Here is a 16,446-nt window from a genome sequence, read left to right on the forward strand (position 1 = left end):
ACCCAAAACAAAATGCCAGGAGGTTCTTCTGGGTCTTAGCCTAAGAAGTCCCAGGATCTGATCAGAAATGACCCAGCCATATGCTTCTGAGAGGCTCTTCTGGGTCTGAGCCCATCAGCAGGAGTTCTCACTTGCCAGTATAGGAGGTCATAACTTAGATCCTTTGCCCATGAGCAGAGTAGGCACATTGCTTTGAGTTTGGGAGTTTCTTGGTTCTACCCTAAGAATAACAGGAAGCATAGGGACAAACAAAAATAGGTCCCATTATCATGTGGTAGGGCACAATCTCACAGGTGTCTGCAGTGGTAATGTCATCAGTAAGAATGCTTAATTCTTGTATATGAAGGAGAATCAGACTTTATTTGAAAACTAACCCTTTACTGATTGCATGCAAGAACAGAAAACAATCACAGGGTTCACTGAGGTTCATATTTTAATGAATGTCAGGTTTGTTTTCTTTTAATTAGATTTAATGGTAATCACAGTTTTTTCCACATAATTTGGAACTGGTAAGAATTTAAAAAAATATTACAATCAATTTGTGGTATTCAGTGTCCCCAAGAGTAATTGTGATCATCATCTTAGAAGAAATTACATAAAAGGACTAGACACTTAGATTATTAAAGAGAACTGTCACAATAGATAAAAGGGATATAAACTCATGCAATGGGGCATAAGTCAACTATAAAGGGCTGGTCACACTACAAAGTTAGATTGGCCTACCTATGTTCTTCAGGGCTGTGAAAAATGTCATGCCTTGTACAATAGAATTAGATCAGCCTAAGTATAGGCCAACTAGGGTGACAGAAGAACTCTTCCATTAACTTATTTACCACCTCTCAGAGAACTGGATTTATTACAACAATGGAAGAACCCCTTCCATTGCTGTAGTATCAGAAGGTTACACATCTCGAAGAACTTCAGTTACTGCACTAGGTGAGTAACCTCTTCTTCAAGTGCTGTCCCCATGGGTGCTCCATTTCAGGTGAATGTAGACTAGTACCCTCGTGAGGATGGAAGGAACTTCGGAATGGAGTTCTTTGCTGAAGTTAACACAGTGAGGCCTAGTTGTGTATGCAAGCTAGAACCAGTAGTGATTTCATAGTAGTTCTTCAATGTGTATTTAGAGGCCCAGCTGGCCACCCTACAACTGTTGAGAATTGGAACATTGTGTAAAAATGCTATGGAGGTAGTTACAGTTCTTGTTGAGTGGGCTCTGATGCTTGGACGGGGTATCATGTTACAAGTGCATAGCTTGTATGGATACAGCTGGATATCCATTTGAATAATCCTGAAGTCGATATAGCAGAACCTTTTAGTCATTCTGTTGTCAACCCAAAGAGTCTAGAAGATTTACATACATGTTTCGGTCTGTTTAGGACTGAAATCTAATATGTGCAGGATCACTTCTTGAGTATTATTGTGTGGTTTTAGGAGGAATATAGGTGAGAGAGTGAATTGGTTGCAACAGGATGTGTTCTAAGTGTGACTTTATCCTCAAAGGCTGTGTCTACACTGGGTCACTTATTCTGGAAAAGCAGCTGCTTTTCCGGAATAACTTGCCAACTGTCTACATTGGCTGCTTGCTTTTCCGGAAAAGCAATGATGATCTACTGTAAAATTGTCAGAGTTTTTCTGGAAAAACTATGCTGCTCCCGTTCGGGCAAAAGTCCTTTTCCGGAAAAACTGTTCCGGAAAAGGGCCAATGTAGACAGCACAGTAGTCTTTTCCGCAAAAAAGCCCCAATCGTGAAAATGACGATCGGGGCTTTTTTCCGGAAAAGCGCGTCTACATTGGCCACGGACGCTTTTCCGGAAAAAGTGCTTTTCCGGAAAAGCATCCTGCCAATGTAGACGCGCTTTTTCCGGAAATACTTATTATGGAAAACTGTTCCGTTTTAAGCATTTCCGGAAAAGGGTGCCAGTGCAGACGAAGCCAAAGAATATTGTGTATAGGGGGTGAATCATAAGAGCTCATTAACTCTCTGAGCTGATGTAATGGTGACCAGAAATGCCACTTTCATAGATAAGTGAAATAATGAGCATGGGGCTAAGGTTTCGAAAGGGGATCAGGTTAGACTTTTGAGAACCAGATTTATGTCCCACCTGGGTTCTTGGATGTCACATGTATTTGAGTTGACAGAAAGCTGTGCTGGCTTCAAGGTGAACTCTAAGGGCACGTCTACATAGTGTTAACTGACATTATTCCAAAATAACATAGTCTGTTTCTACACTACCAGCAGTTATTTTGACAGTGTCAAAATAATGTTGAGCTGGAGGACTTCTTACTCCGACTCCTGTAACCCTTATTTTATGAGGAGTAAGGGAAGTTGGAGGAAGAGTGCTCTAACTTGGACTTCCTGCTGTGTTGACAGCACCAAAAGCTGAAATAAGGTATTTCGACTTAAGCTACACAATTGACATAGCTCAAGTTGTGTAGCTTATTTCAGCTTTAGCCCTGCTGTGTAGACGTGTAAGAGAGCTCTGTAGCAAGGCCTCAGGTCTTTAGGAATAATAAATATTCTATCATTAGTGGAAATGGTGCTCAACTTGCAACTACAGTAATTCCTCATTTAACACGTGCCCGCTTAACACGTTTTCATGATAGCACGGGTATTTTTGGGAACGTTTTTTGAATTACATGACCATCCCCAGAATAACACGATTTCCCCCGTCGGCCCATTGCCGGCGGCTGCGTGGGGCTTCCCCCGCCTCCCTGCAAAGTGGCCGAGAGTTCGCCACTTGCCGTGCCATTCCCTGGCAACCCCCCCTCACCGGACGCAGTGTGGGTCCCAGCAGACCCATCAAAGGGGCATACTCCCAACCCAATCCTCCTCCCCTTTCCTCCCCTCCCTGCTGTAACCCAGTCCCCTTTCTCCCCGAACCTTGTGTCTCGGTCCCAACAGACACCACTGCTTGAAACGCAACCTCCACCTTTTCCATTATTTTCAATGGGAAAACTGACCCCGCAAAACACGTTTTCACTTAACACCATCATTTTCTGAAACATATCTATAGTGTTAAATGAAAAATTACTTTATCTGTTTGTTTTAACACCACAGGCAGGAGTGGGAGGAAGAGGGCAACTGCACCAAAGCCCAATGATTCAAAAGGGCCCAGGACTGCTGCATTTCAGCAGGGATGGTACCTGAAGCCTTGGGCCCTTTAAATCACAACTTGAGCACTGGGCAGCATACTCTGGGCAGTACCAAGGAGAGGAGGGGGACACTACAGTCCAGGTGGTGCTGAGGTCTGGCTGCCCCCAGCCCTGCCTCTCCCAAGAGTGCAGAGCTGGCCTCCTTCACCTTACCCTAGGGCCTGGCAAGGCTGCTGGCTCCCAGACCATAGGACTCTTTTCCAGTTTTAGAGGTAGATAGGGTCTATGGTGTGTTTCCTGCTGTTTATGAATACGTGTTTTACTTATTCTGAGCATGTTAGTTCATTGGGGTGGAGCCATGAAGGAGCCTGCCTATAGGTGAAGTCTCTCCTGATCCAGATGGAAGAGCTGACTATTGGCCTGAGACAGAAGATTATATAGGCAAGGGAGAGTGAATGGTTTGAGGCGCCTGGCACTATTAATACTATTTTGACTCTGTTCATATTTTGTTTATCATTCTGGAAAGGTGGGAATATATATAGGAGAAAAGCATCCCTCTAGGGATTTTAAAACTGAGTCCTGCTTGTGAGCAAATTTGGGCATTTCTTGTTTACTGATGTCATGAACAAATCTATGTTGGGTGATCCCCACATGTGAAGTATGTGTTGTGCTGCTTCATCATTCAGTTTCCATTTGTTTTCTTGGAAAAACTGTCTGTTTAATGTGTCTACCATCAGGTTCAGTTGGCCTGGGAAGTATGCTGCTGCAATAGAGATGTTGTATATTATGCATCAGTTCCATAGTTTTAAGGCGTCCGGACATAACGAATGGGAACATATCCCACCTGACCAGTTTATATAAAACATACATTCAAAGTTGTCTGTCAGGATCCTTATAGTTTTGCCTCGTATAATAGGAAGAAGATGTAGGTATGAATGGAAGCCTGTGCATAATTTGAGTGGATTGGTGTGTAAGTTATTTCCATCAGGGACCACTTGGCTTGAGTTACGTGTTGGCTTAGGTGAGCTCCCCATCTGATCAGTGAGACATTTGTTGTGATATATATTGATGATGGATCATGCTAAAATGTGATGCCCGAGCACATGTTTATTAGGTTTGTCCACCACTGTAGTGAATGGAGGACCCCCGGGATTGATTTGAGTCTTTTTTTTTCTGGACTGTGCTTTCTTGGAATATATACCCAGTTTAGCTATCCTTGAAAGCAGAGTAGGTGTAGTTAGGCATGTTTTACTATGAAAATGGTGGGGCAAATTTATTTTCTGAGATCTACTACAAGTCTCTAACTTCCGCTGTTATTCTGAGTCAGGAAATAATGTGAGTAAACCCCCTTCCCTCTGTGTGGTGTTGGGATCTTATTCCATGACCCCTAATAACAGGTGGTCTACTTCTTGACTTTATAGGGGCTCATGAGAAGGGTCCATGAAGACGGATGGAGAAAGGAGATGGGTAGGTGGGATGAAGGTAAAGGGGTGGTAAAACCACCTTGAATGAACTCAAAAACCCAGTGATTTGTGGTGATGGTGGCCCATGTATGGTAAAATGGTCGGTGTCATTAACCAAAAACTTGGGTTATTTGTTCAATTGGCCCCAGTGATTGATATTACATGTCCGACAAGGGTATGGATTTCCTTTTTTGACAGCCTCAGCCAAACTCCTTTATGGTGGAGGTGGTGAACCAATGGGCACCATAAATTCACCCTTCAAGATGCTTCAATGTTTGACCAATGCTTCAAAATTGGAACTTATTTGTAGGTGCTAGTGACATTGCAGTTTGATTGGCTAAGGCAGGGCTACTCGACATGTGGCCCGTGGGCAGCCCATGGCCCATTTTTTTTGCAGCCCACAGTGCAATTTGGGTTTACGCAGGACTCAAAACATGGCCCGAGGGTTGGATCCTTTGAATATGACCCTAACTGGGAACAAGCTCCACAATGGTGAGGTGTCTCCCAGGCGGGGTGAGCACTGAAAGATGCAAATGGACTGGATGGCTGGAACAGTTTCTAGCCCCCAGGCAGGAGGTGCCTGGAGCACTGGGGCATTGTGGGAAGTGCTTTGTATTCATGCCCGTTGGTGTGAAAGAAGATATTTGCATATATATTCGCATGTATATGCAACCACACTTAAGCTGATGCCCTTAGCATGTGCTGTGAGTATCATTGTGGCCCCCTGGGCTTCCAAAGTTGAGTAGCCCTGGGCCAAGGCAATGTCTCTGTGGTCTGTGCCTTTGTTTTTGATTATCAAAAGGCTTCTGTTATCACTGTTCAGTTCTCTCTATGGTGTTGGCAAGTTTGGTATTATATGCCTGCTAGGGAGCATATAGATGCCCAGAGTTCAATCTAGAGGTCCTTTGAAATCCCAGGATTGTAGCATCGGGGCCCTCTTCATAACTATCACTGTAGCTGTTGTATGAGTGACTGTGTCTGTCATGTCAAAAGACACTTGTAAAACCATCTTCACCATGAGCTGACCTTCAATTATGGCAGTTTGGAATGGATGTCTTCAATCTTTCTGAAAGTCTGCTACGAATTCACTGAGCTTTTATAATGATTATGGCCGTATTTTGCTAGTACTGCTGTGTAGTTGGCCATGTGGAATTAGAGGACTGTTGATGAGTACTTTTCACCCAAACAAATCCAATTTCTGAGAGTCCTTGTCCTGTGGTGTGGATTTATAATGGGATTGTTTCCCCTGTTGGTTCACCATCTCTACCACCAAGGAGTTTGGCTGAAAGTGTGAAAATAGTAAGTCCATATCCTTGTTGGGCACCTGGCACTTCCTGTCTGCTCTTTTGTATGTCGGAGGTATGGTTGCTTGCGTTTGCCATACTAATTCCATTGGGGCACTATTAATTGGTAGCACAATCTTAGTCGAGGATTCTGAATGTAGTATTTTGAGGAGCTGATGTTAGTTTTCAGTCACCTCTTCTAGCTATATGTTCTAGCTTTGTGCTATCTATCTGACTAACTCTTGAAATTGTTTTGAGCCATCTGCAATAGTGCGAGAAGGGGTAGGATGATTGCTGAAGTGGGAGCTTTTCTGAGGAATGTGCTCCTCTCCGAAGCAGTGGACATGCTGTGATTGTCCATCAGAGATACATATTGTGTCCTTACAAGAAGGGCATCTTTTAAACACAGGCAAGGCTGGCATTTTCAGATTCCAATTTTGGTTTTGGGACAACTAAAGGAAACAATGGGGAAACCACTAGAGGTAGGTGTGTGTGTGTGTGTGTGTGTGTGTGTGTGTGTTTTTTTTTTTTTTTTCAAATTTTAACTGGCAAGAAGAAAAAGAAACAGAAACCTAGCTCCACAAAGACTAACTATTGAGGGCTAGCTTACCTATTTTTCTATGGCTACATCTAAACTACACCCCTCTGTCAGCAGAGGGATGTAAATGAAGCACGTCAAAAATGCAAATGCAGCGGGGATTTAAATATCCTGCGCTTCATTTGCATAATCGTGTCATGGCACTGTTTTGAACAAGCGCCATTTCAAAACTGAAACCACAGTTTAGAAGTTTTTCAACAAGGGGGTGCCTTTTCGAAAGATGGAAAGTACAGGATCTTTTGAAAAGGCACCCTGTTGTCGAAAAAAAAGCGTCTAAACTGCGGTTTCAGTTTCGAAATGGCGCTTGTTCAAAACAGTGCCATGACGCGATTATGCAAATGAAGTGCGGGATATTTAAATCCCCGCTTCATTTGCGCTTTCAAAGTGCTTCATTTACATCCCTCTGCCGACAGAAGGGTGTAGTTTAGACGCACCCTAAGCGATTTTGGGACATGGTCATTGAAGCTCCATCTGCATCTGAAAAGGAACAGAGCAGGTTAGGATGTGCTGAATTAATTGCCAACTGCACCACAAGACTGCTACCCTGAAAGTGTCCCCCAAATAGTTACTGCTACCAAAAATCTCTGAACAGCGTTGCTGAGAAGCACTGACAAGTGAAATGGAGAACCACCAGGGACAGCATGTAGAGAAAAACTACACTACAGTGTTATAGCAGTGCTGCTTGAGCTGTAGCATTTCCAGTGTAGACATACCCTAACTCAGTAGTTCCCAACTGCCAGTCAACAGGCCATAGACCTCTGGCTGCCGGGCTGCAGCAACTCTGGGGGCTGGGGCTGGGATACACCACCCAGCGCCTCCCCTCCCTCTGCAACTGCTTGGAAGGCATGTCCTGCCCTGCCTCTCAGCCAATCAGCGCTGACTGAAACATGGAAGAGAGCTTTGCTGCATGGTGGGAACGCCGTTCAGAGCCCAGCATGGCAGCCTTAGACCAACTGTGATCGGGGCAGCAGTGCTCAGCTGGTGACTGGGAGGCAGCGCAGGGCTAGGTGAGGGGGGTGGGAAAGGCTCTGGGAATGGAACTAGAGACGGGGGGCTCTTGGAGTGGAGGGCTCACACTGAGGGGCACTGGGGAGTCCAGGTTGGGGAGCTGGCACTGGGGGGGGGGGCTCTAGGAATGGGGCTAATATTGGGGACTGGCATTGGGAAAACTCTGGGGCATTGGGCCTCTGGAAACAGGAGGCTGGCACTGGTGGGATCTGGTGGTAGGGGGCTGGCACTGAGGCATTTGGGATGGGGAACTGGCATTGGGGGGCCCTGAGGGCAGGAGGCTGGCACGGGGGGGGTGTTAGGATGCAGGTGACTCTGGGGTCAGTGGCTGGCACTGGGGGGTAGTGGCGGGGTAAGGAGCTCTAGGGATTAGGGCTGGCACTGAGAGGGGCTCAGAGGACCGGGCCTTTTGGTGGGACCAGTAACATTTCTTTGCATATATGAATGTGCAAATATGCAAATAAAATGTTACCGGTCTCCCAAAAGTTTGTGAATGGGTTTGCTGGTCCCTGGTATAATAAAAGGTTGGGAATCCACTGCCCTAACTGATTGTGGGTAAGTTACTACATAATTTTTCATTACAGATCTTTTTGTGCTGTCTCCTGAAAGCACCTTCTGAGACAGGATACTGAAGTAGATAACCATTGGCCTGATCTGGTAATGAAGTTTCTATCTAAGATATTTTTAGCTGTAATGATATAACAGCTTTGCAACGTCTATTAACTGTTAGGTATAGTCTCAGAGGGGTCGCCAAGTTAGTCTGTAACTTTAAAAACAACAACTAGTCCTGTGGCTAGTCACTGTATATTTGATTCTTCAATGCTACTGTTTTTAGGTCATTTTTATAAGAAGAGAGTTTACTTCAGTAACTTTATAGTTCCTGGATAAGAAAATTAATGTGAGATTATGTACTGTTTAGATATCTGCAATAGCCAAGGACATTGGTGCTAGTTAAGAACAAAATGTACTCTCATCTAGAATGTCTATGCTTTTGTTAGTTTGAAAACCTATCTAGAACTATTCTATGACTGCACTTTGCAATGAATGTTCTTTGAAAATGTCATCACTACTAGCTTTTGAAAAGTTTCATTTCAATATGTGGGGGTCCAATTCTGTCCTCACAAACAACTTCCATTGTGTTTAATGAGACAAAAATTTGTTTGCTGTATTTTATATATTGTAAAATATCATGCATAGTAATGGAACTATATGGATTTTTTTAAAAAAATCATTGCCTTTGCTGAAAATCAAAATATAATAACGGAAGAAAATCTACAAGTCAAAAGTATGCCCTAGGATAAACTCAAGAGAACAGGAGAAAGAATGTGCCTTGTGTAGCTTGTTTTTCGGTCATGAAGTCAATACCGGAAGCTTGCAATACTATAAGGAGATGCTTAATACTGGAGGTTGCCTAATGAGCTGCAGTTTCATTGTATATCAAACAAACATTTGTAAGTTCCCATTATCCTTCTTCTCCCACCCTGTAAAAATGTCCTGACTGACTTGGCTTTTGGGAGGAAAAGCCTTCGTTAGTCAACTACTAGCTTGTATTAATTTTCATAATTATCTAAAAAAAAGGATACATTCTTTCATCACAAAGTTATTTTGCTCGTGGTGCTGCCACTTCCTTTCCAAATTTGTAAGCTGAAAACACAAAGAAAATATTATGAACAGCCAATAATGAAAAAAAGATGTATATCCATTTATATGAAAAAGTTCCCCAAGCTGTCTTATCTATATCTTACATTCTATCAAACTGATAAGATCATGGTGACAACACAAGAAAATCAGAAGATAAGCAATTGGAAAGGATTTTTAAAATATCCCATAATATAAATATGTAGGTAAATCTAGCCCTGATCTAGCTGCTGTTCCACTGTTTACACAAAAATGAAAATAATCAATATTACTGGCATGGAGTATGAAAAACTGGATGATTATTTGAGATGAACATAGGAGAAAGATAAGAATTCTTATATTTTCATATCACTGAAAGATATGTTCACAAAAACAGCACTGATACAATATATCCTGACACTGTCTCGGACCCAACAGCAGTACAGAAGAAACTTCCTTATTTCCATAGCTGAGTTTCCTGTCCGATGCCAGAAGCTGTGATAAGAGCAGAGCTGTAGCGAGAAGATTGTAAGACTGTGGGTTATATGTTGGCACTTCTTCAATACTTTCAGCATCAACAGGAAGCTAATGTGGGTATATTATTATTATATCTCTCCATTCAATTTTATATTAAATTGTTTTTCTGATGCTACTGTTCAAGATTTTTAATTTCATGATATACAGACCCTTTTAATGGTATTTTTAAAAATAAAGGTTGAAAAATCATCATTCTTAAACCAAGTGTTAAAAGGAAAGCTACCACTATTGACATGTCTGAAGATCAAAATCAGTTCTTAAGCTTAATGACTGAGAATAGATGCTGTGTTACAGCTTTCCCAATCCAATATCAAAATTATCTTTATAATGAAAAATCTTTCCATATACCACATCCTTTTTATCCCTAGTTCAAAGGATTCATACATAAATTCTGTTTGTGTAAGTTATAAAATAAGATATTTGTGATCGATTACATATTACATCCATGATGGTTGCTGCTAAATGCAATATACCTGATAAAGGGAATTGAATTTAAATATTGTAGAAAAGAGATTGAAAAAAATTATCAGCACTTTTAATATAGCTTCTTGTATACTGCACTCCACATAGTATAACACTTTTAAAGCTACTGTTTCCAATCTTATCAAGGATAAGCTTTCAAGTCATACAAAGCCCGTCTAAACAGGATGTATACTGTACATAAATAGCTTTACAGACTGGCAAAATGGATAATCAGCTACCTTTGGATCTTACTTTCCCTCAAGCCAATTCCTTTTTTGAATATACTAATTATGTTGAAGGAGAAATTCTTATTTATAGAAGAGAACATAAGCACTATTATAAAATGCTGAAATAGAAGAGTTGCAGCTAATCAGACTGCAGGGATGCTGTGTATAGTTATTGACAGCTGCACATTTTTATCTCAACAGCTGTCTGAACTCTGACTGGTTGCAAGTGGGCAAATTACATAATCAGTATGGACAAGATCAGTAGCCTTATTCAACAGCAGCCAGGACTAGTAGTAGTGACGTGGCTCAGTTTTAATATTGCCCAGTGCTCTGACTAGTTGGCAGGGACTAGACAGAATTTGTAGATTTGCATAATAATTGAATAGTTACTTCTATTTAATGTATTCAAATAACTCTATTGTTGGGAAACAATTTAAGTTCTGAGTATACAAATTCATCAGAATAAAGATGATACCTCAGCTTCTTACTCCCTGAAGCTAAAATAGGAAAAAATCCAAAATGTATAAGGAAATGAAAAAGAAAAAACCGAACAACCCGAAAACACAGTAAGAATGTAGCTGGAAAAGAAATCAGTTCCCATCCTCCCCCTCAATTTCCTAAAGCCAATCCATTTTCCTTCTTCCTCTCATCTCTATAATCACTAAGCGCTTGGTGCCAAAATAATAGTAATCTATTTTTATGTATATTGGAAGACTCCAAGTTGGTGGAGAACTTAAAAGCCTCTTCCTTCCTGATTCACTTTTGAAACACTGTAAATAAAAATGAAAGTTATTTTGAGTGAGACAAGCTTTGCTGATCTGTAGGAAGGGAAAGGAAAAATAAAAAAAGAAAGAAAAGAGTTAGGAGAGGAGGGGAAAAAAGGATTTACCAACTGTATTTAAAACCAAAAATATTACCTTTTGCCAGTTTGGTTTCAGTAGTTTTTCGCTTTAATTTAAAAACAATGTTTCACAAATTCTGAATGATTATGCTGATAGTTTAAAACATTCTTCTGAACACAGTAATAACCCTATTTTATTCTACTCAACATTTGAGCTTATTCAGCCTAGTATATAGATAATAATCCTTAAATGAGAATGACCCACAAGTGATAGTTATGCCTGTATTTATTAGGTTTTAAGTCAGAAGGTAAATGCCAGTTATGATACCTATACATACAATATTGCACTGAAACATAAATCAGAAGAATCACAAGACTTAAAAAAAATAACATTGTATGTCTCTAATTTCAGAGTACTCTGCGAAGGCAGGAACACCACACTCCAAAAGAACCAAAAAGACATGAGAACATTTAAGAAATGTAAACTATTTTAATGCACTATCCTTTTCTGTTTATAATACTGGTTTCAAATTTGGCTTTAATTACAGTATTTTTAATACTGTTATTCACTCAGGCAAGACCTAAATAAGAACGATAGGATTTGATCCAATATTTGTGCCAAATAAAAATCTCTATTTGGAATGCCGGAAAGAGAGGGAATCCATTTACAACTGTCTCCTGTATCTGAATTGGCTCTACAAAGCTAGCAGAAGAAAACAGAATAATAAATTGTGAGTAACTACAGGTGAAGAGAATATCTACTGAGTAAAACAGTTCTTTTTTTAGTGATGTTTCTGATCATCATCACATTTTAAATGTTGCCTACCTACAAAACATAGAAGTTACTCCCCATGGGGGAACATCTCAAAGAACCATAGTTATTGCACCAAGCTGAGTAACAACTTCTTCAAGAAGTGTCCCCGTGGGTGCTCCACTGTAGGTAACTCCAGAGCCGTATCCAGCCTTGGTGGAATCATGGTCTGTTCTGGCCTGAAAGAACAGCAGGGGGTACAGAGGAGTCTGTCACAAGGTGCTGTACAATTGCATAGTGCTTCATGAACATAGTGCTGGAAGACCATGTGGCTGCTCGACAAATATCGTGGAGGGGTACTCCTCGTAGGAAGGCAGTAGATGTGGCTATCGCTCTAGTGGAATGAGCCTTTGGTTGGGAAGGTAGTATTTTGTTGTGAATAGAACATCATGTGGTGATACATGAAACTATGTCTAGCAATGCGTTGGGAAGATAGTGCTTGACCTCTAGATTATTCAGCGAGGGAAATTAATAAGCAGTTGGTTTTCCGCCAGCTGCGTGTCCTTTCAATGTAAAAGCCTAATGCTCGACAGACATCGAGGGCGTACAGAGATGCCTCATGGTGTGACTGATGTTGTTTGGGATAGAAAGTTGGAAGGACAATTGGCTTGTTAATATGAAAGTCCGTAGAGACTTTAGGGATAAACGCTGGGTGGGAAGTAACGACACTGATTCTGCGGTGAACCTGTGTACGGTGGTTCAGACATAAGAGCTGCCTGCTCACTGACCCTACGAGCTGAAGTTACGGCTAACAAAAATACCAATTTAAGTGTAAGCCTATCGAGTGGGATGGTAGCCAGAGGCTCAAAAGGGGAACGTGTGAAGGTGTCCAGCACCAAGTCTAAGTTCCAACTTGGAGGTGGAAGCCTGTGAGGGGTATTGAGTTTTGAGAGCCCTTTTAGAAACCTTTTTGTCATTGGATGGGCCAACGCCAATGTGCCATCTATCGAGCTGTGGAAGGCCATAATTGCCGCAAGATGCACCCATAGTGACCCGACCGACAGGCCTGACTGTTTGAGATGGAGATCATAGTCGAGAATATGATGTAGCCTCAACGTGAATGGATCAATATGGTTGCCCGAGCACCAAGTTGAAAATCTGTGCCATTTTTCCATGTAAATAGTTCTGGTAGCTTTTCTCCTACTGTGAATTAGCACCTGCTTCACCTGTTCCGAACATAGATTCTCGGCTTCGTTGAACCAGATAGAAACCAGGCGGTCAGGTGTAACGACTCGGGGTTCAGATGAACGAGAGAGCCATTGTTCTGAGTGAGCAGGCCTGATAGAGACAAAGCGTATGAATGTTGCAGAGACATTCGATGGAGGAAGGGATACCATGAGTGACGTGGCCAGGAAGGGGCTATGAGTATGGCCTTGGCTCCATCAGCCTTGATCTTCTCAAAGACCCTGGTTATTAATATGACTGGGAGGAACATGTAGAATAGAGAGTTCCTCCAGTGGCGGAGAAAGGCATCCCCCCCCAAGGACACTTGACTGATGTCGACCCTGGAACAATAAAGTTGACATTTTGCATTCTTGTGTGTGGCAAAGTGATCTATTGATGGAAACCCCCAATGATGGAAGACCCTGTACAGAGTGTTGCTGCGTATTTCCCACTTGTGGTCATGGGGAAAACGTCTGCTCAACGAATCCGTTATGGTGTTGCTGGTACCAGATAAGTAAGACACTACTAGTATGATGTTGTGGCAGGTGCACCAGTTCCATTTGTGCAGAGTGATCAGGACTGAGCACCACCATGGCAATTCACATAAAACAGTTGCAATATTGTCGGTAAGAATTCTGACGATTGTGTTGGATATGTAGTTCTGAAAGTAGAAGCAAGCATTGCAAACTGCTCTGAGTTCAAGGAGACTTATATGTAGGGCCGCCTCCGAAGTGGACCAGCGGCCTTGCACCGTCATACCGTTTATGTGGGCACCCTAGCCTGTAAGGGAGGCATCTATAGTTATCTGCTTTGATAGTTGAGGTCGGTGGAAGGGTACGCCCAGAAGGAGGTTGTGTGGTTTGGTCCACCATAAAAAGGACATGCAGATGTGGGCCGGAGAGTTCACAAGCTTGTGAATAGTGTGTCTTGTGGGGACATATGCTGTTGCCAGCCAGTGTTGTAGGCAGTGAAAATGCAGTCGTGTGTGGCTGACCACAAGGGTGGTAGCGGCCATATGACCTATTACTTGCGAACAGGAGAGAACCGAAACAGTTGGGGCATGCAGTAGGACGTGCAATAGGTCTTGCATGGTCTAGAACCGTTCCATGGGCAGGTAGGCCCATGCCGAAGCAGAGTCTACACGGGCATCTATAAAGTTCAGAGTTTGAGATGGCCTGATGGTAGACTTCTGTTTGTTTATGATTACTCCAAGTAAGTCAAAAGTCTGTCTCACTATTGTGACCATGTGGCTTGTTTCGATGTATGAATGCCCCCTTTTGAAGCAAAAGACAGGACTATGCAGCACTTTAAAGACTAAAACACGACTACATCTCTATTACTTTCCTTTATGAGGCAGTCATTTAAGTAGGGAAAGATTATAGCTTCCTGCCAACGCAGGTGGGCTGCCACTACCACCAGGATTTTTGAGACTACCCTGGGGGCAGATGCAAGTCCGAAGGGTAGGACTCGATATTGGAAATGCTCATTGGCAACTGTGAAGAGCAGGAAGTGTCTGTGCGCTGGATGAATGGTGATGTGGAAGTAAGCATCCTGCAGGTCGAGGGCCGCAAACCAATCTCCGTTGTCTAAAGAAGGAATTATAGTAGCTAGGGTCACCATCTTGAATCATTTTTTCCGTAGATAAGAGACTGAGCCTGCGAAGGTCGAGTATTGGTTTCCAGCCTCCTGTATTTTTCTCTTTGAGGAAATAGTGAGAATAAAACCCTTTTCCCGTGAACGCTGTCAGTACCCTCTCCACAGTGGCGATATGCAAAAAGCGATGGACCTCCTGTTTCAAGTAAGTCCTCATGAGAAGAGGTCCCTGAAGAAGGACAGGGTGGGTGGGGAGGAAGGAGGAAGAGCTTGGAAAGGGATGGTGAAGCCTTGCGATACAATCTCCAACACCCAATGGTCTGAAGTAATCCCGGCCCATTGGCAATAAAATGGCCACAGGCAGTGATGGAAAATATGAAACCCTTGGTGTTGTGGGTCGACAACGTGTAATGTTTGAGTGCCCTTGATTGAGGAGTCAAATTTGTTGTCTGGGGGCTGCCTGAGTGGATGTATGGGTGGTGTGCTTGCGTCTGCATTGAGGATGCTGTTTCATGCGCAGCTGGTCGAAAGTGCAATGCTGTTGCTGTTGTCGGAAGTACGGTTGATCATACCTTCTTTGAGGGGTATAGCGCCTGTGTCTACATGGGGGCGTGTACATCCCCAATGTTTGCAGTGTGGTCCTGGTATCCTTTCCTGAGTGGAGAACCTCATCTGTCTTTTCTGTGAACAGCATTTGCATTTCTAATGGGAGGTCCTCCACCTTGCCCTGGAGTTCCTTTGGTACCCCAGCAGACGCCAGCCATGAAGATCTCCTCATGGCTACAGCTGTGGCCATGGAACAGGCCGCTGTGTCAGCCACAGAGAGCAATTTGCAGACCTGCTCTTGCTAAGCAATAGCCCTTTTGGCCTCCAATAGGCATTGCATCAACTCAGTCAACTTTGTATAGTTATTGAAGTTGTGGTTTGACAACAGAGTGGCGTAGTTTGAAATCCTGAGGAGCCAGTGGCTGAGGAATATATTTTCCTGCCAAAGATATCCAATTTTTTGCTCTCTTTGTCGGACGGTGTGTTCCTATATCATGGCACCTTAGCCCTCTGTTGTGCTGCATCCACAACTAGGGAATTTGCCTGTAGGTGGTTGAACAAGAATTCTAGTCCCTTGGATGGCACAAAATATTTTTTGTCGGCCCACTTACTGGTTGGTGGGATGGAAGATGGGGTTTGCCAGATTTCTTCTGCAGCCTCCATGATCGATTGGCAGTGCTGCCTTTGACCGATGTTGAGGGTGAAGGTTCTTAAGACGGTACTGCTTGCCCTGAATTTCCTGTAGTTGAACCTCTTGACCATCTGCAACCCGCTTGAACAATTTTTGGAATTGTCTGATATCATCTGGTGGTGTGACATCCCCTGGTATTACTGCATCATCAGGGGATGACAATGAGAGGTTGGTAGGAGACGTGTCAGTCTGGGGATCTTCAGCATCTGTCAGCTGACCCTCTTCGGGTTCTGACTGGTGTGATTGTTGCATCAGGCGGGGGGGGGGGCATAGTTGGAATTTGTTGTTCCCCATGTCATTGTTGGGGGGGGGGGGGGAGAACGATGTCTGCGTGATCGATGACAACACAGGGATCGCCTATGGGAGCAAGACCGGTGGTGATAATAAAATGGTCTGGAATGCCAATAATAATGATCAGATGGTGCTGGTGAGGACCGCCTGGAAGACAAAACACTCCTGCACTGGCTGTAGTGCAACGACCGTGGAGACAGCATAGGAGAATGGAGGTA

At 43.0% G+C, this 16,446-nt stretch overlaps 1 protein-coding gene across 5 annotated transcripts in view; it reads right to left on the reverse strand.

Moving 5' to 3' along the window:
• IFT74 (intraflagellar transport 74) overlaps positions 1 to 16,446 on the reverse strand; it is a 122,053-nt gene that overhangs the window by 1,751 nt on the left and 103,856 nt on the right. For all 5 annotated transcript variants that reach the window (XM_006127246.5, XM_006127245.5, XM_075931462.2 and 2 more), the window contains one exon: positions 9,032 to 9,092. In XM_006127246.5, coding sequence (XP_006127308.2) covers positions 9,032 to 9,092 — 61 coding nt within the window. The remainder of the gene's footprint in view (positions 1 to 9,031; positions 9,093 to 16,446) is intronic.

This window comes from Pelodiscus sinensis, chromosome 6, assembly GCF_052426305.1.
Source record: "Pelodiscus sinensis isolate ZL-2025 chromosome 6, ASM5242630v1, whole genome shotgun sequence".
NCBI classification, from domain to species: domain Eukaryota; kingdom Metazoa; phylum Chordata; order Testudines; family Trionychidae; genus Pelodiscus; species Pelodiscus sinensis.